The following is a 25,496-nucleotide window of genomic DNA, read 5'->3' on the forward strand; positions in this document are numbered from 1 at the left end:
ACAATGCAGAAAGAACCGACGCTCATGCGGCGCAAAGTTTCGTCTGCTGACATGGCGGTAGCGTTTCTTTACGTTTACGCTGGTTGTCTCAGAGTTCGATTTTGCAATATTCGGGTTGTCTCGGGATTTCAATACACGTGACCATGACGTTATTTTCGGTCAGGATCGGAACTAGCTGGCTGACCTCTGGCGGCCAGCGAGATGCCAGGAGTTCGAAAATCGAAGAGTCCCTCCATGTTTTTTGAGAAATAAATGTTTTTTGCCCTTGCACCTCAATATGGGCTTGTCAGCCTCAATTTTTACTGGATTCGGATCGTACGTTTTCCCGGATCATACGTTTATTTTCCGCGTTTTTTTCGGAAACGTATCAACGAGGTTCTAATGTAATACCCCTTACGGACTTTCTTTTTACTTGTTCAAAATATCTAAATCCTTATGTTACTGCTGTTAAACATGCCACCTGCCTGCCTCTGGGAAGCGACCAGGTGCAGGAATTGGTCCCAGGGAAGCACCACCATCACGTCTCTCTCTTCCACCTGATCCCGGGACAGCAAACAGTCATCCTGCACAAGGACAAAACATGCCGAGTCATGCACTTGGAGATGGCGCACCACAACACGAAGTGCACAGATGTCGGGAACTAATCTGTGCAGGATGATGTCCTTCATTGACGATACGTGCTACAATAAGTAAACGTGCACAATAAACATGTTACTTATAATGAATAGAATGTGTCAAAACTACACGTAACACATGAACTTTTGTTCCTTCTCTCGGTGATCGTTTCGCTAGGTAAAAAGCTGTTACAGGTGTAGGTAAAAACGGTCATGTGTTGTTGCTTGGCACAATACACGCAATCATATGGAACCTCCTTTAATGTTGTGTGCAGTTGGATAACAGGTAATCTTGCCTGTAATCAAATCGCATCCACAACACAACACATTCTGAAACATAGATATCAACCTGTCCGATCCATAGATCAGGTTTCGATGACTGTGCTCACGTTACCCCCATGTGCGAGTGTTTCCTGGGCATAAGTTCTCCCAACAAAGAGTTAACCTTTAAGTTACACTGCGACTGTTGTATTCTTCAGTCACAATCATGTGAGAACGCAACAAACATAAATATATAATGAAGTAAATGCAAAATCTGGCTAGCCATGCATTAGTTCTTTGAGTAGTAGGCTACACTTCTAAATATGAAACTCAAAAATACAACATATGAAACTACCTTCAAGACATGACCGAGATGGCAGTGATTGGGTGGCTGTGGCACTTGTGAGAAGTACGAACAAATTTTGCCTGTAGTAGGCATCTTATGGCTACCGTAACGTCGGAGCTAATAAATTGAGGTAGGGTGCTTGAAGGTACAAACATGCGCTTTTCACAAAACTGAATTTTTTCGTACATTTCTAAGAACCACTGGCTCCCTTATTCCCTTCCACGCTGCACTGTTATCCCGAATTCTGACCAAAAATGGCCAAAGTTTTTAAACTGTGGACCCCTCTTGCGCACGCGTTTTAGTTCCTCCAAGCAAATGAACTTGCTCTTGCTTTCACTGCCCAACAGAATGCACACTGCCATCTACCAGAGCACGGCAAAGCACTGAGGCGGCAGCCGCCTCATCCATGGCAGTGCGAGAAAAAGGGCCCCTAAACCACTTTCGATATATTTTTTTTAACATTTCAAGTAAACACATGCATAGAGTTCAGAATGCCATCACGATCAACAGTGCCACAATGCGGCAGTGCTATGCGCCATGGGCACACCACCACATAAAAAAAAATAATAATCCTGTGCTCCCCTCCAGGCCTTTCGGTATCCCCAGCTTTGGTCGTGACGTCACCAGGAGTATCTGGTCACTTCAGCAGCAGAAAAAAGCTGTTTATCTGCCTGCAGGTGTGCGCACTCCCTGATTCTCCTCCTCGCGCGGTGAGGAGGAATGCTCGGCCAGGAGAAGAGACGAGCCAACGAACGGAGCGCAGCAAAGGGAAAGAGCGAAACCCCAAGCCAGGACCGCACTTCGATCATCAAACGCGTGTAACTCCACTATTACAGCACCGTTTTGAAAAATTCTTGTGGCTATGTGTTCATTGTAGAGTCATGCACAAATGCAACACCATGACGAAATTTCGACCTCTGGGTGGTTTAGGGGCCCTTCAAAGTACCGTCAACGACTTAAGCTCGTTCTCAACCGCTTTTACTAAAAATGCACACACGAGCCCATGGCACGGACGGAGTTAAACTTCCGACGCTTCTCCCTTTGAAGACACTCCTGAGCTCAACACACCTCGTTTAGGGACAATGCAGTGCGCCTCCAACAAACGGCACGCTCCACAGGCAGCGTCTGGATTTCAGCACGAATCTCCGCCTGCTCAAGAGTCTCGCACAGCAGCTGGAGAGAGGCCTCGTCATCCAGAAGCCGGGAGTCCAACACCACCGTCACATACTGCATGACGCATTAGTGCTGCCATTATTACAGCTTAGCCCTTCGCTATGATGAAACCACTGGCACAGAAAAGAGAACTCATTATGAGCAGCACTTCATTAGACAGAGGCTCTGGACAAGGTAAGGTAACCTTCATTTTAAAACAAAGCCACATTAAATTTACGTCAAAGAAAATAACCACGTGCACATGTCTCTTTACGAATTCTTTTTTTCCCGTTTACTATCAAGTGTTGGAATCGCCTTCCTAGTGACGTCATGACCATGATCCGCAAAAAACGTTGCACTGAAGCTTTGAGCAAGCATATCTTGAATGTATTAAGCAATGCTGACACAGCCGGTCTTCTGCAAAATTCAGTTTTTTTTTTAAGTGTCGGTTACTGGCACTTTTGTACTACACATTCTTTCATTTTCTTCATGTTCTTGACGTTTGTTACATTACTATGCATTATTTGTACTTACTATATGCTTCCATTTTGTATCGCAAAATTTGTTCATTTAACACACTTGTTCACTTTCTGTATTTTTGCACATTTACTTTTTCCGCTGTGTTTCATACCCCCTTACTGCAGTGCCTTCAGGCGAACTTATGTATTGAAATAAATAAATAAATAAATAAATAAATAAATAAATAAACGGTGGATTCCCTAAAACAACAAAGTTCAGCCAAAGCCTGTCAGCAGCTGCTTCAACTGTCAGTTAACATGGTACGATACATCTACACAGTAGTTTCAAGAAGCTGGCGGTATATTGGTGAGGAAGGAAATAATATCAATTTTTCCTAAAGGAACAAACACCTCCGGGGAGATTCAGGCTTCCTAGTGAGCACCTTATCGATGAGCTGCATCAATTAAACAGACACCGCGCTCTTCCTTTTTTTTTTCTTTACTGTTGCAAGACAGTGGCTCACTCCTCCCAGCTGAAGGGATGCCCATCTCGTGGCACGTATCCAGGACGGTAAGAAGAGATGCAAACGGGCCAATAACACTATTTCAAGTTATGCTAGAAGAGAGTGTTCTTTGACTGACCTTATAGAATTCAGAAAGAGCCGACCTTGGGGAACGTCACATAGATTTCGAAAAGAAAACCCTAGAAAATATTCATAATTTTTCTTTTACAAGGCTTGTGTGATACAGGCCGTACCTTGAGGAGTCTAGAACGAGCGGGAAGTGACGGCAACTGCGGTGAAGCAAATGTGCGTAAGCAAGCGCGGTAAGCGAATATGAACCCAAACCAACTTGCTTACCTATCTGTCATTCTGCAAGCTAATGTAATGTTCCCACATGACGCACAACTCAGAGCCACAGAGAGGTGTTGCCTGCCGCTCACCTTCATGCAATGTCCTGGCTTAGTGGCGCGCCCCATTTCAGTCGCCATGGCCTTGCGCTGTTTCTCGAGCTCCTTCGCAACACGGCGGGCCTCCCGCTCTTCGGCAGTGATGCGCACACGCTTGGCCTTCAGCTGGGTGTATGCCGGCGCCTCTGCAGTCTCTTCACCCATCTACGCAGGAGAAGCAGCTTCGTCTGTCAGGTTTATGCGCGCCAACCTGAAGTTGAAGCACTTTTTAAACACTCAATGCATTCGTTCGCTCTTCAGGAACCAGCAAAGTTGTCTAAGGATGCCAGACGATCTTAGCGCCGTGAAAAATACTTTAAATGGAAACTATGTGGTGAAGTTCTCATAACACAACACCAGAGACGGCAGGGAGGTACAGTACCATATTTACTCGAATGTAACGCGAGTTTTTTTCCAGATTTTTGCTACCTGAAGTCGACCCTTGTGTTACAATCGAATAACGAAAATCTAGCTTTTCTTCCTGGGCGCGATAAAAAGTCACTCCTCGCGTTACGATCATGGTCGCATTACAACTGAGTAAATACGGTATACAGGCATTTTTAGAGCTTATTTCGGGCACACACTTTCTTGAGGCACCATATTGTCACCAAGTTATGACAGTAAAAAGTGGAACAGCCGGACTGGTGAAGATTTAGCTATTTATCTGGTGAACTTGTGCCCAGCAAAACAAAATACTCACAGTACAAAAATAGTGGCGAGAATGGTCGTCAGTCATTGAAAAACTTATCTTTTGGTGAAACGCGTCAGCTGTACATGGAGTCGTCGTACATTTCAGCGTAATCGCTGGGGCTGATGTAAGCTCCAGAATTTACATTGCTATTTACACTGTGTGGGCAATCGGACTGAAATTGTCAATAACATTTCAGTAGCTTCTGATACATCAAGGCACAGCTTGTGCCGAGTGGTAACATGTGCAACAGCTTGAGCTGGTGAAATCCGGTCAGCATGAAAAAGAAAGACAAGTACACAAGGCGATATGCACTTTCTTAATTGCCATTAACGTTTAGAAGTGGCAGGAAAGCACCAGCACACTTGGAACAGCACCAAGTGACAAGCAGCACACTTTTTTTTTTTTTTTATCACAGCAGCTTTCAAAATGATACTGTGATCATCGTATATGAATAATAATTCCAGCATGGGCAGTCGTATTTTTCAAAATGCAACTGCTTTGGCTGGGAATCGAACCCAGCTTACAATTGCAAGAATTCCAAGCGTACGGTCAGAGAATGACAACCAAAACTTCTTCATAAACAGAATTTTTTTTTTTAAACTAGATTAAACATACTGTAGCATAGGGATGGGAGAATATTCAGGCGTTTCGGATATTCGAACGAATATTACTGTATTCGGATTCACTTCTATACGAATTTATATTATTCGAAATTTCGAAGTATTCGAAATGAACGAATATATGTATACATTTGACCGCATGTAACCACCTGTAAAAGTGGTTTCACTGCAGAGTCTGGTTGCTGTGCCGTGAAACAACCCATCCAGGGGAAATCTGCACTGCCGCGAAGCCACACTTCAAGGTTAAATGTACATATTTTTTAAAGTTTAAAAGCACGTTATGTGGGCTTATATGCAGTAAGTATAGTAATTTTTAAATTATAACTTGCACCCTGCTGCTATTTAAATCTTGATACTATTCAAGGCTGCTTCCACTTCATTTCAAACCAAAAAAGTGACATTCACTCATGCCTAGTTACAATCCTTAAAAATATTGTGCGAGGGTCATGACAAAAATGCTCATTTTTCTTAATAATGTGCAGTAAATGCTATTCGAACTATTCTATTCGAAATTATTCGACCAAATCACTATTCGCTTCGGATTCGCTTCGAACCTCAAATTCACTATTCGCCCATCCCTACTGTAGCAGAACAAGCCTAAATCTGTAAACATCGCGAAAATTTTTAGATGAGTTGACAGGCACGTAAGTTTGGAACGAACGGGCCACTGAAGGATAATGAAGCCTTCATTTTTGTGCAGTTTAGATTGCTTGACACCTTCCTTTTTTTTTCAGGATGGAACGTAATATCATTCCCCATAGCTACAGGACGGAGTTTCTTGGATAGATATAAAGCCTAATATTGAACATAGCCATATTGACTAATTACAGTCCTCTTAATTTCTGAAAAGCTTGTTCTAGGCCACGAGGTACGTTAGTTGCTGAGATATATCACAAACTGTAAACATTAGGTTATAAGAAGGACAAGGCAAGGTGCCAGAGGATGCAAGTGCAGTTGCCGCACCCCGTATGACTGCAACGTCATCTATTGACATAAATCATAAAGCGATAGTATGAACCAAATGAACAGGCACACAGGTAATGTAATGTAGAGCGCAAAAGGACACGCACAAAAGTCTAGTCTCATTAGAATAACAGAGAGCTGAGCTAGTTGGTACGTATTCATTCTAAAAAAAAGAGACAGGGCGTGCAAGCACGGACACAAGAAAGAAGTCAGGACACCACAAACGCTGTGTCCGAATGTCTAGTCTCCTCTTTGGTCCTGCTGTTAGCCATGAATGCAATCCAACTCACCCAATCTTATATCCTTATTCACTAACATAACAGAGCAACATTTTAGACTGCTGCAAAGGTAAAGTACCACAGTGCAAGACAGTGTGCAGACACAGTTCAGCATTCACTAGCCAGACTTTCTGTCTACTACATTTTCTATCACATGCAACTGGGAGCGCAGTTATGTTTCCATAAGAAGTGCAGCTGCACAACACAGACTCGAAATGAATTGTGATGGTTGCTGCATCCCAATAATGGTTTGACATTTTAATGCATTCATTCCATTATCATCATTTCCAGCCTGTTTCACGTCCATCGCTGAACACAGGTCTCTCCCGCTGATTTCCAATTTACCCTGTCTAGTGCAAGCTGGTTCCAGTTTATGCATGCGAACATTTTAATGTCATCACTCCACCATCCCTCTGCCTTTCTGGCTACGTTTCCCATCTTTTGGTGTCCATTCCATAACTCCAACAGACCATCTTTCACATTACGTAACCTGCCCAGGTCCGCTCGTTCTTCTTAAAGGGGCACTGCAACACTTTTACAAGCAATCGTCTAATGGCTTCATTAAAACAGCTTATTGCCTCACGAATCGACCGCTCCAAAAATTTTTAGAATCAGTCAAGTATGAGCGGAGTTACAGGGATTTGCCACACGCTTTGAGCGCTTCCTCTCTCCTTTCGTACAAACGAGCACGCTGAAAGCTACGCAGGGAGGGTGATGACAAGGCAGCAAGAAGATGCGTCACTTTGTCAGCATGCATCACGGCCTTGAGCGCTATCTTTTCATTTTTCTTTGAACGCGTGGCTTACTTTCAATATGATAGCAGGCCCTCGCATGGGCATGTGGCGGCATCCCTCGGCCGCCACGGTAACCATGCAGCTCACAATGCTCAAATCAGCCAATGGCCGTGGACTTTTGGTATATGATGCAGTAATTTGGGTATATGGCATCATTCGTAGAGAGAAGAGGGAGCGATTTCTGGCTGACTTTGAGAATGCAAATTCCAGGCCATGTGCTGCGTTATAACGTTTGGCTCATGTGTTCTCAGGAGCCTCGACTACCTATCGGCAGCATTTTCTGACCATGCTGAAAAAGTGTTGCAGGGCTCCTTTAAGGTCAGCTAGAATGTTGGCAACCTATTACTTCGCTAATCGACTCTGCTCTCTTCGCGACTCTTAATGTTACGCCTGCCATTTCTCATTCCAACACTCATACCCTGGTTCTCAACTTCTTCTCAAGTTTCTTTGTTATATCCTCCAAGTTTCCACCCCACACGTTTGTACTGGAAGCATGCAATAATTGTATACTTTCTGTTCTGGGGACAGCGGCAGATTTCCTGTCATGATTTGGGAAGGCCTGCTGTAAGTGTTCCAGCCAATCCTTACCCTTTGGTGAATTTCCTTTTCATGAGTAAACGAAAGAAATTTTAAGGGACCTTTTTTTTTTGTTTGACACAACCTTAATGAAAACCAGCAGATAATGAAGCCAAGGAAAGCATAGGGAGACGTTAATTCTACTGTTTTAAGTGTATCGCAGTAATTGCGATATAAATGTGAAAAAAGTAAAGTGTACGAAAAGAAAACTTGCTGCCGGCAGGGACCAAACCTGCAACCTTCGGATAACGCGTCCGGCGCTCTATCAACTGAGCTACGGCGGCGGTCGTCCTCTCGTCCACTTTATCGGGTATTCCTGCGCATTTCATGAGTATGCTTCCCTGTCAATAATTGGCCTAGGCATGCATTCTCTTGTATGGACTCAGTAGTAGGAAATGAAAAGAAGCGAAAGAACTTACGCGTGTAACCACGTCGGATGTCGAAACTGTGGCGACGGGCTCGCTGCTCGAGCTCGGAAGACGACCGCTTTCCCTCGCCCCCACACAAACACCAATGACGCGTCCCAGGTCCGGAAGCTCGTCTTCATCTTCGCTGTCCGAAATTCTGTGCACAGCATTCCGTTTCAAGGGGCTTGTTATTCCATTCGACGGACTTGTCTTCTTATCCTGTTGGTTTGTCTTCCCATTATGTGAGCCTGTTTTGGTATCCTGCGAGCTTGTCTTCATACACTGTGGGCTTGCCTTCACCTTTGGTAGGCTAGTAAGCACAAGGACAAAAGGAGATAACGTTAAGCAGGACTGACAGTTGGGCGAGCCGGTACGGGTGCATTATTAAGAAAAGGGCACAACGGAAAGAGACACAAAGACTGTGTTCATACAGTTCCAGTGCTTTCGTGTCATTCCATCAGGCCATTTTCTTAATAAGACAACGGGAGATGGAGGAACATGTTTTAGTGTTCACAGAAACAAACATATTTGTGTAGAACACGTTTTGCCAACTGTCAAATATAGTCTCATGGCAATGCAAAATTTCATTGCAGTAGGCCTTTAAAGAGCCCCTCACTGAAGCCCCTTTTTAAATTTTGTCCATACACTCAATGCCACAAAGCACCATCTAGCGAGTAATTTTACCAAAAGGAGCTTTCAAATCAGTTCATTAGCGGAGGAGTCGGAAGAATTTGAACTGTCCAGTTAACACACCACTGGGACGACAGATGCACTCTTCCCTTTGCCTCAGGAATTGTCCGCAAGCGGCACACCTTCGCAGTGTTCTCCCTTCTGCTGAAGCTGATGAATTGTGTCAAGTTCACGTGAACAGAAACGGTTTCCTTTGCATTTTGCTTTGTAGCACATTTCCAATGGCCACATTTACACTCCGAATTGAACAACAAACGAAAGTCACATGCCATGATCAGTAATGTTCCATGCAGTGCGTAAATATGACCGTGGCTTTCAATGAAAAGAAGCAGGGCTTTCGTGGGAAGGGCACACACCTTTCGGTTCAAGTTTTGATCATTCTTGTCCCTCAGAGCTGTTTCATACTTTGCAGACATGAATGCCACCAAGCTACCTACACAATGTGCTAGTTCATTCGTAATATGCATCTTTGAAACGGGCGGCGCAAAAACAAGGACAAAAGAAAGGTACGACACACCACAGAGCGTCACAGGCGCTCTGTGGTGTGTCGTACCTTTCTTTTGTCCTTGTTTTTGCGCCGCCCGTTTCAAAGATGCATAACCAGTTCCAACTTGCCCAGACATCAATTCTTCTGCATTCGTAATATCTAAGCTTGGTGACGGGCGCTTTTAAAATGAAACTGAGTATATGCCACTTTTACTAATACAGAGCTAAAAGGTGCGAGACCTCAGTCAAGTGTTCCTCGCTTTTAGTCTCGCACCTTCCATCAAGCCTTGATTGTATTGATGGGAAATAAATTACCATTATTATAAAGTCTTGCTTGACATTCAACCGAACTAAGTGAAAATTTGAGCGAGTTGCACAGGGCCTTAACCACACAAATACAAGGTTATCTGTTGTGCTTGATCAGCACCTTTCTACTTTTCCTCGGCATATATACGTACTGTTCTTCTTTCAATAAACATCAGTTCAAAGTATTACCACTCTTGACGCACATGCTCCGTTTACATTTGTTCTTTCTATGACGCATGTTTTCAAATTTAAGCTGATATCAAACGTATGTCTTGTCTGTGTTTTCTTCCAATTTTTAAACGAGCTGCCCACCCTCACAACGTCAAGCAACAATATAATGAGCACAAATACAATGAATCAGCAGATGTAATGAGCTAAATCCACAAAATAATTTTTTATATGCTTACAATGAATGTCATAATGAACGATGGTAATTTCGTGTCGGATATTTCTTTCAATCAAGTGCAACTGCAAATCACTCTTCAGTGGTCCCGTTTCATTTTCTATCTAGAATTAACAGTAGGTGCTGACCTGCTGCTGGATTGTTGCGGCTGCAGCCTGGCCGACAGTGGTGGCAGGTCCTCGTCGTCACTGTCCCAGAGGCTGCCACGGCGCACCTCGCATTCAGAGGTACTACTCCTCCCACTGTTCTCGCTAAAAGAAAGAGAGGAGAACAAAACCCAGCAGTACGTTAAAGTGGGTGCACCAGAAAACAGCACAAACCTGCATCTTGTAACAGCACAATCAGGGGCAGTGCCAGGGGGAGGCATGGGGGGTGGGCAGCTGCCCCCCCCCCCCCCAAAAAAAAAAAAAGCTGACCCGAGGTAGGTGATGTGCCCCTCCTTGCACCCCCCTCCCCTCAAAGGAACTTGATTGTCCTCGTTGTCCTGGATGCCTCCCCCTCCCACGAGTAAAAAAAATCCTGAAGCTGCCCCTGAGCACATAACACAACGAAGGCCACTAGACGAGCACCTACTCACAACTAAGTTTTGTTTCCACAGAGTACACGCTTGGGCTAGTTGGCACATATTTTATGGGGAACAGCGCAAAATACAAGCACTAAAGAAAAAGACAGACGACGGTGCTTCATCTTCACACAAAAGTTTATGTAACATTTGTCTGAGGTAACGCTTTTAAAACTTACTTAAAATGCATGTCCGTCTTGATCGTGCAGGCAAGTTGAAGCCTCATCCAACTAAGGACGGTTTCAGGTAAAACTTTTTAAGCGTAGGGTTTCCAAGGAAGAGCTTTATTATTTTTTTTAAGTAGGCCGTCAGCTGCGGCAAGCTTAGTTAATTAGGTAAGGTTCATTAATTACACTTGCATTACATACATTGCAGTAGATATTGCAAGTGACGAATTGTGGTCGTTGAGTTCGCAAGACGAATCGATTTTGAACGAACTTACAGGGTTACGCCAGTTTCGACTTATTTGCCAAAGAGTACTGGAAAACGAGTAGGAGTTCCGATTAGTTCTGTGGTCCAACGTACAAAACTGCGTTTCGTTACAAAAGCAACTGGAACAACAGTATGACTTATCACAGCGAACAGCGGGTGAAAGGAAACACGAAACAAGAAAGACATACACAAGCGCCGAAAGTAGTCAACCGATTAGCCGACCAGCACATTTTGAAACAACAGAGCATTTTTGACGCAAGTTTGACGGCCCATACATCAAAAACCATCGACATTCCCCAGCCTGCACACACAGGGAATGTTTACATAGCGTAAGCAGGACAAACCAAAGCAGAATCAAATCTTTCCACATGCGTCGTTTTCACAAGAAACTACCTCGTTCGTCGAGGTGCCTCAACAGGAGTCGACGTCATCACCGTTCCACTGCCGAGGCGTTCCCTTACTGGTGACGATTCCCGCTGGCGTTTTGACGGCGAGCCCTTCGTGTGGAGGTCGTCGCAGTCATTCATTTCTTCGACATCGCTGCACAAATCGACAACCGCCACAGCGCTGCCGTTACGCGAACCATCTCGCGCCGGCGCGGTAGAAGGCACCCCCAAGCCGCAGTCGATTTCATCGTCACCGTCCGAGTCGAGAATTATGCATGCTGTGGCCATAGTTGTATTAGTTTTTATCAATTATCGGCCACTGATCACGCACGTTTATCAGATCCGCGGATGAAATCAACTCGATCCAAGCAGCCCGCCATTACGGACGTTGAAATGCAGAAACAAAAAAGGTGCCTAAAAAAACAAAACGTTTTTATTTTTAAAAAATGCGCTGTAAAAATCAACCTGAGAACCAAACAATAACTCATTTTTATTGCTTTATTTTGATCATGTAAGTTTAATTTTTTTAAACAAGCTTGTTACGTTTGTTTCACGTTTTCTTTTTCCTGACCTTCAAGATGGCGGCAGCGCTGCAGCGCATTGTTTCCTCGCTCCCTGCGAGGGGATCGCAACTAGGTAACTATTGACTCTGTTTATTTCTGACGTTCCTTCTTACCCCGTGCACCAGTCGAACATCGTGCGACCGGGGAAAAGGGGCGCGGCACTGTTGTCTTCCCCGATCTCTCTGCCGTTCCCTTCACTTTCGGCACTGCGATGGGGAAACGAGACACGCGGTACGCGTTCATGAACCCGATCGCGATGGCTCGCATGCGCGGGCCCTCCGGACCGAGCGGGCCGACCATCAAGGACTACCTGAGCCGCAACCGTCCCACCTGGGAAGAAGTGAAGCGGATCATCGAGAAGAAGAAGCAGGGGTCCAGCACGCTAGCCGCCTGGGAGGAACACCTGAACAGCAAGTTCGAAGAGGAACTGCGCAAAAACCGGGAGCGAGTCATGGCGGAACGCGCTTCGACATCGAGCGACGCCGGCGCTTCGTCGTGCTCCAAGAGCAAGAAGCGACGGCGTAGATCGTCTTCTTCGTCCTCCTCTTCTTCCTTATCGTCGTCTTCGACGACCTCAAGCAGCAGGAGTAGCAGCCCGGCCCAGACGTCGAGCGCATCGGAGAGCGGGCGCCACGACTCCGAGCACCGCAAGCGAAAGAAGCGGCGTCACAAGCACAGGAGCAAGAACCGTTCCAAGTCGTCCTCATCCAACAAGGAACATCCTGCGACAACGTCTGAGGACAGAACCGGAGACAGGGACCACTCGAAGAAGAAGAAAAAGAAGTCCAAAAAGAAGCACAAGAGGCACAAGAAGGAGAAATCGGAGTGATTAAAACAATAAGTTGTGGTGCAATCATTCAGCTAAAGACACGTGAGAGTGACCATAGGACCATCCTGAGGTTTTCTTTTATTTAAGTCCCTGGTGCTGAAAGTGTCGGAGAAGGAGCGGCGTCTGTGATTCTAGTTGCTTGCGCATCGGATGTGTTATAAAACAGACCGTTTCTGTTGCCCACTACGTCGTGGGGTCTGGCGGTATAAAAAACGACGTGGCGCCTGACTGTACAGACGCGTTCGAAACTCCACGACAGCGGGGACGATAGATAACGCTACAGACTTCGCGATCGCGCTCGTTTGCATGCATGAAACGTATCACACGCGCAGCTGTTCCTATGCCGCACCCTGAATTGCAGGATTCGACAGCCGTCTAGACGGGCTCATTAGACGGAGGTTTTTGTCATCCGAGCTCGCGAAGTGCGCTAGCCGGAATGAACCTTGATCTACAAAGTGGATGCCGAAAATTACTGACCGACTCGAGGCCTATTGAATGCATACAAAGCTGTGCGCCGTTGATTGTGAACCGGAATCGAGAAACACCAATAGCCGTTTCGTTAGCGACTGGCATCGGGAATTGGTGAAGCCCGGTTTTTAAACACGCACACACACACAACTGTGCTCAGTTTTTACCAGTTCACGAGTAAAGCGAAGTTATCCGACCTGGGAAACTGTGGTCTTTCGCCTGAAGCGTTACGCTTGTGTCACACTCGGCACTTTTTATTGGCATCAAGGGTTGCGATTGGTAGCGGTGTCACACGAGCACTTTTAATCCCGATCAACTATGGTCGCCGCTACACGGCCTCCCAACGAATCCGGATTGAGCTTCGCACAGATGTCAGTCAAATCGGGATCTGGCTCCCAAATCGCGATTGAAAGTGACCTTGTAGCAGCTCCTGATCCAGATCGCTCCTTATCTGTGTCCTCATCCGGATCGGCCCTGATCACGATTAGAATGGCGCGTGTGACACCAGCATGAGAGAGCCATTTGCAATCGCCAAGATTGATCACCATCAGGCCCCCATTTGGATCGAATTTCTCGACTGGCATTCGCTTCCTCTCAGATTTCATGCAAATAAGGCAATCGTAATCAACACACTTGATCAGAACTGTACTGTGTCTCACTTACTTGACACACGTTCATTTGCCCGGTTCAATTCCATTTCCTTTGATCTCATAATTACTACTACACAATTAAAAACTACAAATAATACCCGGTATGCTTGAGCATACAGGGCATTACCTGCTTGAGCTAATCGATTTTTGCTGCGTGTATTGCATTTTGCCCAGCTCTTTATTCTGTCTCATTGTGAAAGCCTCTCTCGCTACATAGGGTAACTCAGGTCTGGAGTGACCCCTGCTGCATCTTATACCATCTTTTATTTTCTGCCGGCCCTTAGAAACACCTCTTCCTAATCTTAGCAATGGATAAACTTAAAACTCCCATCAGCTTCAGATGCCAGCACCTCTGCAAACGCTGATTTTCACTAGTCTTGGCTGGATGATTATCTTTGTCAATGCAGAAGGACTTGTTTTTGAGTGAATTGGTGCTTCAATTGCTTAGGATTCCTTAGTCAAGCATACCTAAGCAATTTTTGTCATTTTGTCACAATGCGCTGAGGACGTTGCATAAGAACGGCTGCCTCGTAAGCACTGTGGTTGCCACAGAAACTACTACATCGAGCTGAGCAGTATTGAGGATAAATATCAGCTGAGCAGTGTTCTCGGATCATCACTTTCGTGGACACTTTCACAAGATTTCACGAGACCAGAGCTGGACGTGTAGGGCACCTACGGGGCACGGCAATCTGGCATTGTGCCATCTGTGATAAGACATCACGCGAGAAGCGGTGTTCTTAGATGCAACTCATTCGGCAATAACCTTGTGAAATCTCATGGAAGGGAAGGTATTGCTGATAGCAATTGCTCAAGAAGATTGCCACTGATAACCACGGTGTGCAGTTTTCAGCTACCTTAAGATGAGTGCACTGCTGCTATTGAGTGCCACAGCTCCTGTGGCACCATAACAAAAAAATTCAGGGCGAGAGTAACTGTGATTTTGGGTCATTTCACTGGTATTTTCGAGGTGTCTGCGGCCGATAGCTAGGGTTAGTGTACACCACCGTAATTCATTGACATGCTGAGAATAGATCTCGAGCAACAGTGCAGCCTGGAAAAAATATGCGCTGCTCGGCCACTTGAGATGGCGCATACGCATGTTGCTTGCTACTGGTGGCATCATAACTGTATTTCATATCAAAGTGGTGTAAAAGGTAGTTGCGTGTGGGCCAAAAGAAACCAGCTTTCACTGCAGAGCAAGGTCATCTACTACATGCTAGTCTCAAAAGCAAATGCTGTGCTGCATGCATATGTGTTCAACTTAGAATTGTTTCCAATTGTGTGTGTGGAGGAGTGATGGAGAGGAGGGCTGCATTTTCTGAGCCCATTGGTTGTGCTGCTCTTGTGCACTTTGCAATCAGAAGCACCAGATACTGCAAATGGGACAGTTCTTGCTGTTGTCTTGTCTGAAGTATCAAAGAGCGCTGTAGTAGGGTTCTATTCTTGAAACTATGCTACACTAGCATAAGGCAGATGAGCTGAGAAAGGATGACGGGACGTGAAAGTGCAGTGTATCGTGTTGTACTCAACACCGCCACGATAGCTTAGCTGGTCGAGTATCGCACTGCTGAGCTCAGGAATGCGGGTTCGGTTCCTGGCTACTGCAGCTGTATTTCAACGGGTGAAAAAATGCGAGAATCTGGCATTTCCCACTGCGGCATGTTTCATAATCAGATGGTGGTCTCAGAATGTCAAACCCCAGAATTTAATTTTCGTGTTGTACTCAACTAGAGGGCTACGTAGGCCAACCTGTCACTGTTAGAGCCCAGCTCCGTTTCCCAAGCACCACTGGTCACACTTCGTCGTGGCCCACCTGCTTTTTGACGGAACCTCTACCGTTAACCACTAATGGCCGTAAAAACAGAATCCGAACAATACTGACCTCATTATCGGTACCTCTCCTTTTTGGCGAAATCCTGAGGGCTGCTATCATGTGACACCTGATTTCAAGGCTGGTAGTAGCAGAACAAAGAGTTTTAAAGGGACGCTGAAGTGAATTTCAACGTTTACCTTTTGAATTTCATGCGGAAATTTTCGTGCATTGTTGCCAGCGAGACATCACGGGTTTCAAGCTGTTTTTTTTTTCGTGTTTTAGCCGTATTTGAGCAAAAAAATTTGCTGAAACTTGGCGCGTCAAATTTCTGGCCCTCTCGGAGGACAGTGGTCTTCATTTTTACAGATTGAGAACCATGTGGGCCCTAGCAAATGCCCTAATAACCTGTGACATCACAGCGAGTTGGCGCACTAATCTCAAGGTGGTGTCCACCTGCGTATTCTTTTTCTGCAGTTTTCTAATTGCATTTTTGTGGCAGGGGTTGTGATTTTGTTGTTGTGAAAGGGTAATTTACTAATACGGGAAAAATCGTTTTTCTCTTTAGTGTCCTTTAAGTATTCAGATGATACAATCCAAAATTCAGATTCCTCAGCTGCCACAAAAAGGCTCTGCAAGGGTGTTGCATGAAAGAACACAGCTACTGTTTAATCTGCCGGCAACGTTGGCTTAATGTTATCCCTAGGCTTTCATTCACGGCTTCAATGTATCATCAAAGCTGTGAATGAAACTTAAATATAGGGTCTGTGAAGTCTCATACGAACCTTCTTTTGGCATCCTAGGTATACTCAATACCTCCATGCAGACCCGCTGGGCATGCTTTGGCATTGAAGAACTTTTATCAAAATGTATTTTATGGCTCATAGACCTGTGCAACAAGCTGTAGCATGCGTAGTTAAGATTCAGGGCTGAATAAGGGGCTGGCAGACCAAAAATACTTCAGTAATGCAATACTTCAGTCATTTTCATAGAAGACCAATGACACATTTATTCAGTGACCAACTTTCCTGTCCCAAAAGGGCATTCATAAAGCTGATTGATTGCTGACTTCGGAGCATGTGTCTCCTGCACAAACTTTAAACCTAGTGGTTATGGTGCTCGACTACTAACCCAAAGGTCACGGGATCGAATCCCGGCTGCAGTGGCTGCATTTTGATGGCACAAAAATGCTAGAGGCTCGTATGCTTAGATTTAAGTGCACATTCAAGAACCCCAGGTGGTCAAAATTTCCGAAGCCCTCCCCTAAGGTGTCCCTCATAATCATGGTTTTCGGACACAATACCCCTACAACTACTGTTAAACAAAACTTTAAAAGCTGCATATGACAATGTTTTCTACTTTCTCCCTACAAATTGTTTTGCTTTCAAATTTTGCAACATCTATCTGATCACACACACTGAATACCATTCAAAGCCTTCGTGTCACTTCTTCAGATTACCTGACTTTCTGGCTCACTTCAAAAAATTTTCAGCATAAAGCAGTGAATAGTGTCAGATGGTGCTCATTTATGATCGCATGTCATCTGTTTTTGCGGTGTTACATTTCTTCTTTGTAAAAACTCGTTGCAACGGGATCATGAATATTTGGTGTATGGGACATAGTTGGAATGCCCTCGGGCTATGTTGTGTGAGGAGCGCTTGACAACAGAGACGCTCCAGTGCTTGAAATAAAGTGGTTGCTGTTTGAAAAAGAACTTGTTTTGTGGGCTAGATGGTGTCTTAAGTTTGCTTAATGTGTTATTTCCATTACTAGGCACAGAACGTGAAAAAAAATATATGTCACTTAACAGTCTCCATATGTGCATTGAATACAAAAGAATGGCATGTCCGGATGCACCAAATATATTGACGTCTATTCTATTTTCACAACCATATCACATTATGTTATCACTTATCACACAATGTCACCATTTTGTAACATGCTGACGTCATCACTTGATCACAGGAGTTCTTTTTCTTCTCCTATTCAGTGGTCCGCCTGCTTGTTAAGCAGATGCCGGATTTTTCACTTCGTGGGGCATATAATGCTTTCGCATTAAAAAGGGTCAGGGACAAGACGGAGGAGCACTCCTAGATTACGAAGAAACATCCGGAGTGGAAGAAAATTTATAAACTTTCGGAGTTTTTTTTTTCCTCCCTGAACAAGTAGTGATGTGTCTTGCATGTGTTTCCTTTCTGTAACACTGTGCATCCAGAACTTCCAGATCTCAAACAACAGAGGTATTATCATTATGCTCAAAAGTTAGGATGCAGATACACACAACACGAATAGTAGGTACACAGAATCAAATTACCTCGCACCAACATGGTAAGACATGAGAATGGAAGCACTTTAAAACGATTTTCAAAAGTAAACAAGGTTATTGTTTATGTAGCGTTTATTGTTTAATAGCTTCAGACAGCTGAAGCTATTAGATTTTTTTCAGGGGTGCTGATGTTGTGCCACTAACTCCATCCTGACCATCGCGACGGCCACACCCATGCCACAGTTACTGCTGCAGTTATGCCACAGTTATGCCACAGTTACTGCTAGTACTAGTAGTGATGTCATGGTTAAAACATGCCTGAAGTCTGTACAGTGCACGAGCAAGCAGCTGCTGACGCATGGTTTACAAAGCATAGAGTCAGACATAACAATGGACGCACGCATAAACAGCTTGGCAGCCATCCACGTTCATCTACGCTTGTTCATTGTTTCGGCCCGTGCTTTCACCTGTCTCCTCTGCGAGATGCCTTGTTGAGGCTTCAAGTAAAGGCTTGTTTTTTGTTTTGTTCCTTTGAAGCCTTTTCAGTATGCATACAGCAGCCGTTTGACTCATCGTATTGTTCCTCACTTACATAGACATTTTCATAGTAGTGCATCGAATAGTTCTGCTTGGCATTTATCTCGAAACTGCAAGGTGACACCACTAAATACATAGCGGAGACAAGCATATGCAAACACAACACTGTGTTTGTTGTTTTAGTTCTTGCACTGCAAGCATAGTAGTCTGCATAAAGGATCCTGTCTGAAGCATTGTACCAATGAAAAAGCAGCAGGCAGCTTCTAATGTCTTATAAACTCGTGGGAATCTCCCCGTGAAAATTTAACTATGCGCTATGTACCTCGCATGCACATATGTGCACTGTGTCCTATACACTTTATGACCCGCCGCTACATAGAATATCTAGCCATAACCTTGATCGTAACCTTGATCGTGATCTCTACTGTCATCTTCCCGTCTGTTGACATCACACGTCACTTTTCATATCGTCGCAACGTCAAAACGGTGTAACACACTGATCGAGAGGAACAGCAGCAGGTCGGTCTTTTTAGTACCACGTGCTAGCGACTTCCTCTTCTTTGCCATTTGTGCCTTCTTTAATGCGTGTTTGCATTGTTTTTGTCTTTCTCACAGTACATGCAGCAATATTCATAGGTCTTAAGGCAAAACCTCTGTGTGCTCTTTTTTTAAATACAAACCAATTTGTTGTGCTTCTTAAAGATGCACATTGCACAATGAAAGAAAACACCAATATGCATAGCTGTATAGCACTTTTACAGTATTTGGAACAAGGACACCGCGTTGAGGCTGATGTTAATAGACAGCCCTTCCTGGGTCTTGCAAGCATGCAAAATGAGCCAGCTGAAGGTTGGTACCTAATGACATTGCTTACAGGGATCTTGGCTCTTGACTTGGCTCTTGACTCCACAATGCCCCATAATTAGCTTTTCGGGGACTCGCCGTCTGCTGGGGAAGCTCATCTTCCTGATTTACATTTGAGCACTGGCGCTGTTTATGTTTCTTCTGCCTCGCATGGTGATTGGCCTAGGCTGTTGCCTCATCCCAGAGAGAGTTCAGCAACAATAAAGAATGTGGCAATCTCCAAGTCACCATGGTCTGTGTGTAAGGTGTCTAGGACAGTGTAACGGTTCGATGTCAGACTGGAAGCTGACAACCTGGAAGATATGTGCTAGATAAGTTTCATTTTGAATGCCGAACACGGACAAAGAGGCAAAATAAATGACACAGCACAAGTGGCAGGCAGAAAAAACAGTAACAGCGCTTTGCGACTGACTGACTGACTGAAAAAACTTTATTGAGAGTCCAGCAAAAGTTGGTAGTTGTTGCTGTTCATTTACACTGTTTTACACATCTAAAATGAACCCTAGCCAACTTGGCCACCTCGCCATCATCCTAGATGGTTGACAGAGATTGGTAAAGACGAAGTAAGGTACCTAGACAGGTATAAAGAGAATGGCAGTTTCTATGGTGATTTGATGCCCTGTTTTGTGATATTTCAATCATGCGATGCCCCAAAAGAAAAGCAAGCCATGCTTGTCTCACTTTTAAATTTAAATCACTTGAACAATGAAGACTGTTCTCAGTAAGTGGTACAAATTGATCTTCTCAACTTGGAACGAGCAACGATGGTTTGTATGATGAACGTGGTTGCGAGGAAACCCTTCGCACATTTCTTGTGACTGTCCTTGTTGTAGCATCCAGAGACGATTGCTTGCAATCACACTCGCTCTTTTTGATGAAAGGCCACTATCATGGAAGCTGTTCTTGAATGTAGACATCGTAAGTCTTTGCAGCTAAGGGCAACGACGACATTAAACCCTTAACTGCTTTGGACGAGCAGAGCTCGTCCTGCCCAAACTGTCCCCAAAGTGCTTTGGACGAGCAGAGCTCGTCCTAGCGGAATAGGTACTCCCCTCTAGCGTTCAGGACAAGAGGCGCTCTTCTATAGCTTAGATTGCATGTAATCCACCAGATGGCAGCATTTACTTGGCAATTTATATTTTTCTCCTGCGGAAAGAGCGCGGTTTTTGTATGAAAAGATGGCTTGTGGTGGCGGCCACCCATTCATAGCTGGCTCGTCAACACGAAAAAGAATCTTTTCATTTTCTGTCATCTTCGAGTGATGATGATTCGATACAGATGTTTATCTTGTGTCCTGGAGCGAAGACAGCGATGGTGGTGAATTGTGCATCTCCTCCGGTGATGATGAAAACAGCTCGGAAGCGAACATCGCGATGCTCTCCAGTGGATCCTGCGTGATGCGGACAATCCTCCTGTGAAGCCTCCTGGCTTTCCGTTCTTGGCCATTTGTCATCGCCAGATGACCTTATGTAATATATTCAGCAGTTTCTTCAAAAGTGCTTCATTTGCTCTCGGAAACGAGAAGAAAACTGGAAAAAGTTGAGAAAGGAAACGCACTTTTGGTGCAGCAGCTGCAACAGGTCTCCTTGCGTTATTCCGTGTTTTGATTTGACTAAGTATGTGGTACAAATATTTTTTCAACATCGACTAGCTATTTTTTAGAACAATCAGATTCGAAATCAGGAATAAAAAAAATAGGCACTTTTGGTTGGGAAATTTTCAAAAAAATAAAGCACTTAAGGGGTTAACGAACCTCTTTAAGGACAACATACCTGCATGAGTGGCTGTAGCCCATATTGGTGTTTATGATAGACAAATGACAGTGCAGAGTGACAGTTCGCTGTAATAGTGACACACTGCAATGTTATGTTGGTGCTCCCTATTTCTCTCTACTTTCAAAACTCCACTGTCCCAGTGCAGGGTATGTCAGATTTTTCCTTCGCGTTATCCTCCCTGCCTTTACCCTCTTTTATATTCTCCCTTTCTCTTTTAATGCACTAGTCCATCACTTTTGGGTTTATTTCATACACTCCAAGAAAAAGAAAGCATTGTTTGACTCCTTTTTTGTGAGTCCTGACCAGCCACATATATGACTCTCTTAAAAGAGACACGTGAACTCTCTTTGAAGATCATTATATACTCTCTTAGGGGAGTTGTGGGACCCAAAAGGGAGTTGACGTGTCTCCTTAAAGAGAGCCATACGTGGTAAGTCGAGACTCACCGAGAAGAGTTACACATACACTTTATTTTTCTTAGAGCGTATCTTAACTATCTCTTTCAGGGGATGACAACCTAGCACCTGTAACGTTTACTCGAGCCAATACTGTCACGGTTATATGTTCTCACGTCAAACTCACCGTCTCTTGCAGTTGCAGCAGCGTCAGTCGGAGTGCCCGGCACCAGTGCAGTGCAGCTCCAGTGCGTTCGGGGTGCCGCCAAGGGCAACCGTGCCTGCCGCCAGGGTCCCACGGCGAAAGGCCAGAAGCTGAATGTCTACATCCACGATGGCATGATTGCTCACAAAGGGGACATGATTGTCAAGCAGAACCGGCTTAGGTTTCACCCGGGACTAAATGTGAGAACCCCGTTAGAAGAGCAGACGTTTATTTACGCAAACACGTGGCTCTATCATACTGAAGTGCTTCGCAGACACAGGGCACTTTACAGTTTACTAGAAAGAGCAGTAAAGCTGTTGTTTTGATGTGGAATGCTTGGAAGTCGGCACTTTGTAATTGGCATTTGTCTAGCCATTGTGACCTCAGAAACAAGGCTGGTGATTGATTAATTGATTCATTGATTGATTCATTGATTGATTCATTCATTCATTGGAATACCAGGAAGCCTGGACTTTAAATTAGCATTTGTCCACCTAGATCACCTTAGAGGATGTCGATTGATTGATTGATTGATTGATCGATTGATTGATTGATTGATTGATTGATTGATTGATTGATTGATTGATTGATTGATTGATTGATTGATTGATTGATTGGGAATGCCAAGAAGCTGGAGTCTTTTAGATTTACATTTAGATTTACAACTGCTAGATCAGCAAGTCTCTTTGGAGGGCCGTCACCTAATTTCACCAATTTGGTGTCGCCTAATGCACACCCAAACTTTAGCACAACATTTACACACCCTGCATTCATCGGAATTAGGGATGGGCAAATGGTAAATTTTAGGTTTGAAGCAAATAGCCATTTGGCCGAATAATTTTCAATCGGATATTATATATAACTTATTATAAAGAAAAATTAGCATTTTTTGTTATGACTTAACCCACTTGTACAATATTTTTAAGAATTAGAACTAAGCTTGTGCAAAATGGAAGCAACTTTGAATAGTAGCAGATCTGAGTAGTAATAGTATGCAAGTTAGAAGCAATAAAATATGTTAAATTTTGAGATTTGCTATACTTAGCGCATATAAGCCCATATAATGCAATTTTAAGTTTTGAAAAAAAAATTGATCCGGGTGCAGGAGTTGTGGCTTTACGGCAGTACAGATTTACCCTGGGTAGGCGGTCTCACGGCATTGCGGTACCACACTGCAGTAAAACCATCTTTTCAGGAGGTTTGCATGTGGTGAATTATACGTCTATTCACTTGTTTCAAATACTTGAAATTTCTGAAATTTTATATTCATGTCGAAGCGAATTCGAATACCATTATATTCGTTCGAATATTTGAAGCGCTCAAATATTCACTAATGCCTAACCAGAATGCGACTACCATGGCCGAACATTGAAACCTTTTGCTCTGGGGCAGAACAGTGTGCCAGCGGCCATTGTGTACTTTGCTGGCAATGTAATACGACAGTGGTAATGAACTTCCAGACAAACTACAGGGATTACATCAGAAATCTTATGCTTCTTTAATAAAATTAACATGAGCAGCCAGGTTTGTGTACAAGAACACCTCTGTGAGGCATTGCAGTTGGACAAACGTTACAACATATCACTCCAAGCACCCTGTAACCTGTATTACGCTCATCCCATCGCATATGCTACCATAACAAACACGCTAAAAGAAAAGTGCGGTTCCCTTTCACTGTGATCATGAGCGCGCTGGTGTAATTTTAGCACCATAGAGCGAGGTGCAGGCATCTCCCGGCATCCCACAGCAGCCGCCGTAACTATACAGTTCATGATGCTCAAATCGACCAATAGGCTGTGGACTTTAGGTTTATAATGCGGTCTTCTCTTGTCGAGAGAAGGGCGAGCAATTTCTAGCTGACTCTGAAATTTAATTGTAAATTCCATGCCGCGTGCTGCGCTGTAATTTTTTGCTCACACGTTCACAGGAGCCTCAACTATTAATCGGCAGCATTACCTGACCATGTTTAAAAAGCGTTGCAGGGTCCCGTCATTTACCACGTGAAGCGACGTGCGAGATTCGTATCCCCAGGAGGCCTAACCAGGGACGCATATGCACGCAGGTGGTGTTTGGGCCCAGTCGACAGACGCTGATCGCCGCCGTCGAGGGCCGCGTCATGCTGACGCGAGAGAAGGTGAACCTGGACTTCAATCACCCACGCGTGCAGAAGTTCTACGAAGGGCGAAACACCGAAGCCCTCTACAAGAAGTACTTCCACGTCATTCCCGAACCCCAGGGACAGACGTTCCGGCTCGTATCGCAGATTTAGAATTTTTGTGACAAACAATTAGGGCATTTGAAGAATAAATACGTTTAGTATAACATGCGTCTTGTGTTTATTTGCGTGACATTATTATCGGCAGTGGCCTAAATCCAGGAAAATCACAAGGGATACACGCATCTTGCCATGGCAACCATTTTGTTTTTATATAGATGTTTTATTTTTGCTTATATAAAATTGAAGTGATGCTTTGAAACGAAGAGAACGAGCATGAGCTTAGGTGCTGGATCAGGAAGCTTAACTTGACAGCATTGAGCAGCCAATAGCATAAACGTACAGTGACGAAGTTAGTTTCTAAGTGCAACTCGGGGGCAGGCTCTAGCACGCCACCGATTATTGGTGTAATAATGTGTTAACAGCTTTTGCACGTTCGATATTAATGGCCTAATGTCACATGTCAAATGTTTTTTGTCCTTTTAATATCATTATTTGCATTAGTTTTTGTTCATTGGGCAAGATTATTGAGCTGTTGTATAATAGTAACAAATCTGTGAAGTCGGTGCAAGTTCCACCCACAAAACCACACTGCCCTCTACCTGCGTGCTCTAAAACTGAAAAATGGCAACTTTGAAAGTAGTTCATTTCTGCCATGATTTTTCGCTCCAGGCAATTGTAGTTTTTCATAGTGCTTTCTCTCTTCACTCCCTCTTTCCTTCCTTGACCTTCCCTATTCAAGTGAAAGGTCAAATTACCATGTTTTCCTTGTAAAATACGTTCCAAGTAGTTCACGAGTAGCATGCAGAAGCCATTTATGGCTCAGTTGATCAAAAAGATCTGTCAAAATTATCAGAAGCAATAATGTCACCAATATGGATATACGCACAACTTTCACAACACAGTCACACAGTATGCTAAAATGTGAAGTGCTTCGAGAAATTGCTTAAAACGCTCCATTGCAAGGTTGTGCAGGATTTACGAAGTTAACTGCAACAGAAGTTACGTTGCGAAATGCCAGCCTGAAGAAGTGTTCTCAAACTCTTCCGGCACCTTCCATAAAAAATCTAACAGAAGGCGGATTGTCAACATACACAAAACTTGAATTCTGACTTTCTTTTAGCTGAATAAACTCTTTTTGACTTAACATCTTCTAAATATCCTCATAACACGGATCAGCTACTGCTAAGACAAAGAATATTTCCGTGTTTGTCGTAAGCGGTTGCACTGCAAACGTGAGGCATTCGAAACATCCAAAACTTCAGGGCGAGGACACTGAGCACAGACAAAGTAGATTTAACACAACTGGTTGACAGTTTTTATTTTCACGATAGAACACCACTTGTGGAGATGCCGTTGGGTAGCTGGAAAAAAAAACAAAAAAAAACATGGCACATCGTGTAGAGAGTGTCATCGATCCATGAATTCCTGAACCTCGGCCGTTCCAGAAAGAAAATACGAGTACTACACGATCCAACAGGCTCACATGTAATATACGTCACCAAGTTCCAACGAGTACGTTCAAAAGCGCAACCGACTGCC

At 44.2% G+C, this 25,496-nt stretch overlaps 3 protein-coding genes across 4 annotated transcripts; 2 read left to right on the plus strand and 1 right to left on the minus strand.

Moving 5' to 3' along the window:
* Positions 1–425: 425 nt before the first annotated feature.
* On the minus strand, positions 426–11,747 carry LOC125759338 (crossover junction endonuclease EME1-like). Its single transcript, XM_049417826.1, has 6 exons — positions 11,382–11,747; positions 10,123–10,245; positions 8,122–8,419; positions 3,775–3,945; positions 2,290–2,448; positions 426–563 (listed from the first exon to the last, which is right to left on the minus strand). The coding sequence occupies exons 1-6, from the start codon at positions 11,660–11,662 to the stop codon at positions 426–428; spliced, it is 1,170 nt and encodes a 389-aa protein (XP_049273783.1). The 5' UTR covers positions 11,663–11,747.
* A 177-nt stretch (positions 11,748–11,924) lies between these two features.
* LOC119399708 (39S ribosomal protein L27, mitochondrial) lies at positions 11,925–24,066 on the plus strand. 2 transcript variants are annotated; one of them, XM_037666539.1, is made up of 3 exons: positions 11,925–12,010; positions 21,734–21,939; positions 23,802–24,066. In XM_037666539.1, exons 1-3 carry the CDS (start codon positions 11,953–11,955, stop codon positions 24,006–24,008), a joined length of 471 nt encoding a protein of 156 aa, XP_037522467.1. In that variant the 5' UTR covers positions 11,925–11,952; the 3' UTR covers positions 24,009–24,066. The 2 variants fall into 2 exon arrangements, with proteins under 2 accessions (XP_037522467.1, XP_037522468.1); XM_037666540.1 differs by having other exon boundaries at positions 11,936–12,010; positions 21,743–21,939.
* LOC119399707 (protein FAM133) lies at positions 12,022–15,569 on the plus strand. Its single transcript, XM_037666538.2, has one exon. The coding sequence runs from the start codon at positions 12,149–12,151 to the stop codon at positions 12,764–12,766; it is 618 nt and encodes a 205-aa protein (XP_037522466.1). The 5' UTR covers positions 12,022–12,148; the 3' UTR covers positions 12,767–15,569.
* Positions 24,067–25,496: the final 1,430 nt, after the last annotated feature.

This window comes from Rhipicephalus sanguineus, chromosome 7 (assembly GCF_013339695.2).
Source record: "Rhipicephalus sanguineus isolate Rsan-2018 chromosome 7, BIME_Rsan_1.4, whole genome shotgun sequence".
NCBI classification, from domain to species: domain Eukaryota; kingdom Metazoa; phylum Arthropoda; class Arachnida; order Ixodida; family Ixodidae; genus Rhipicephalus; species Rhipicephalus sanguineus.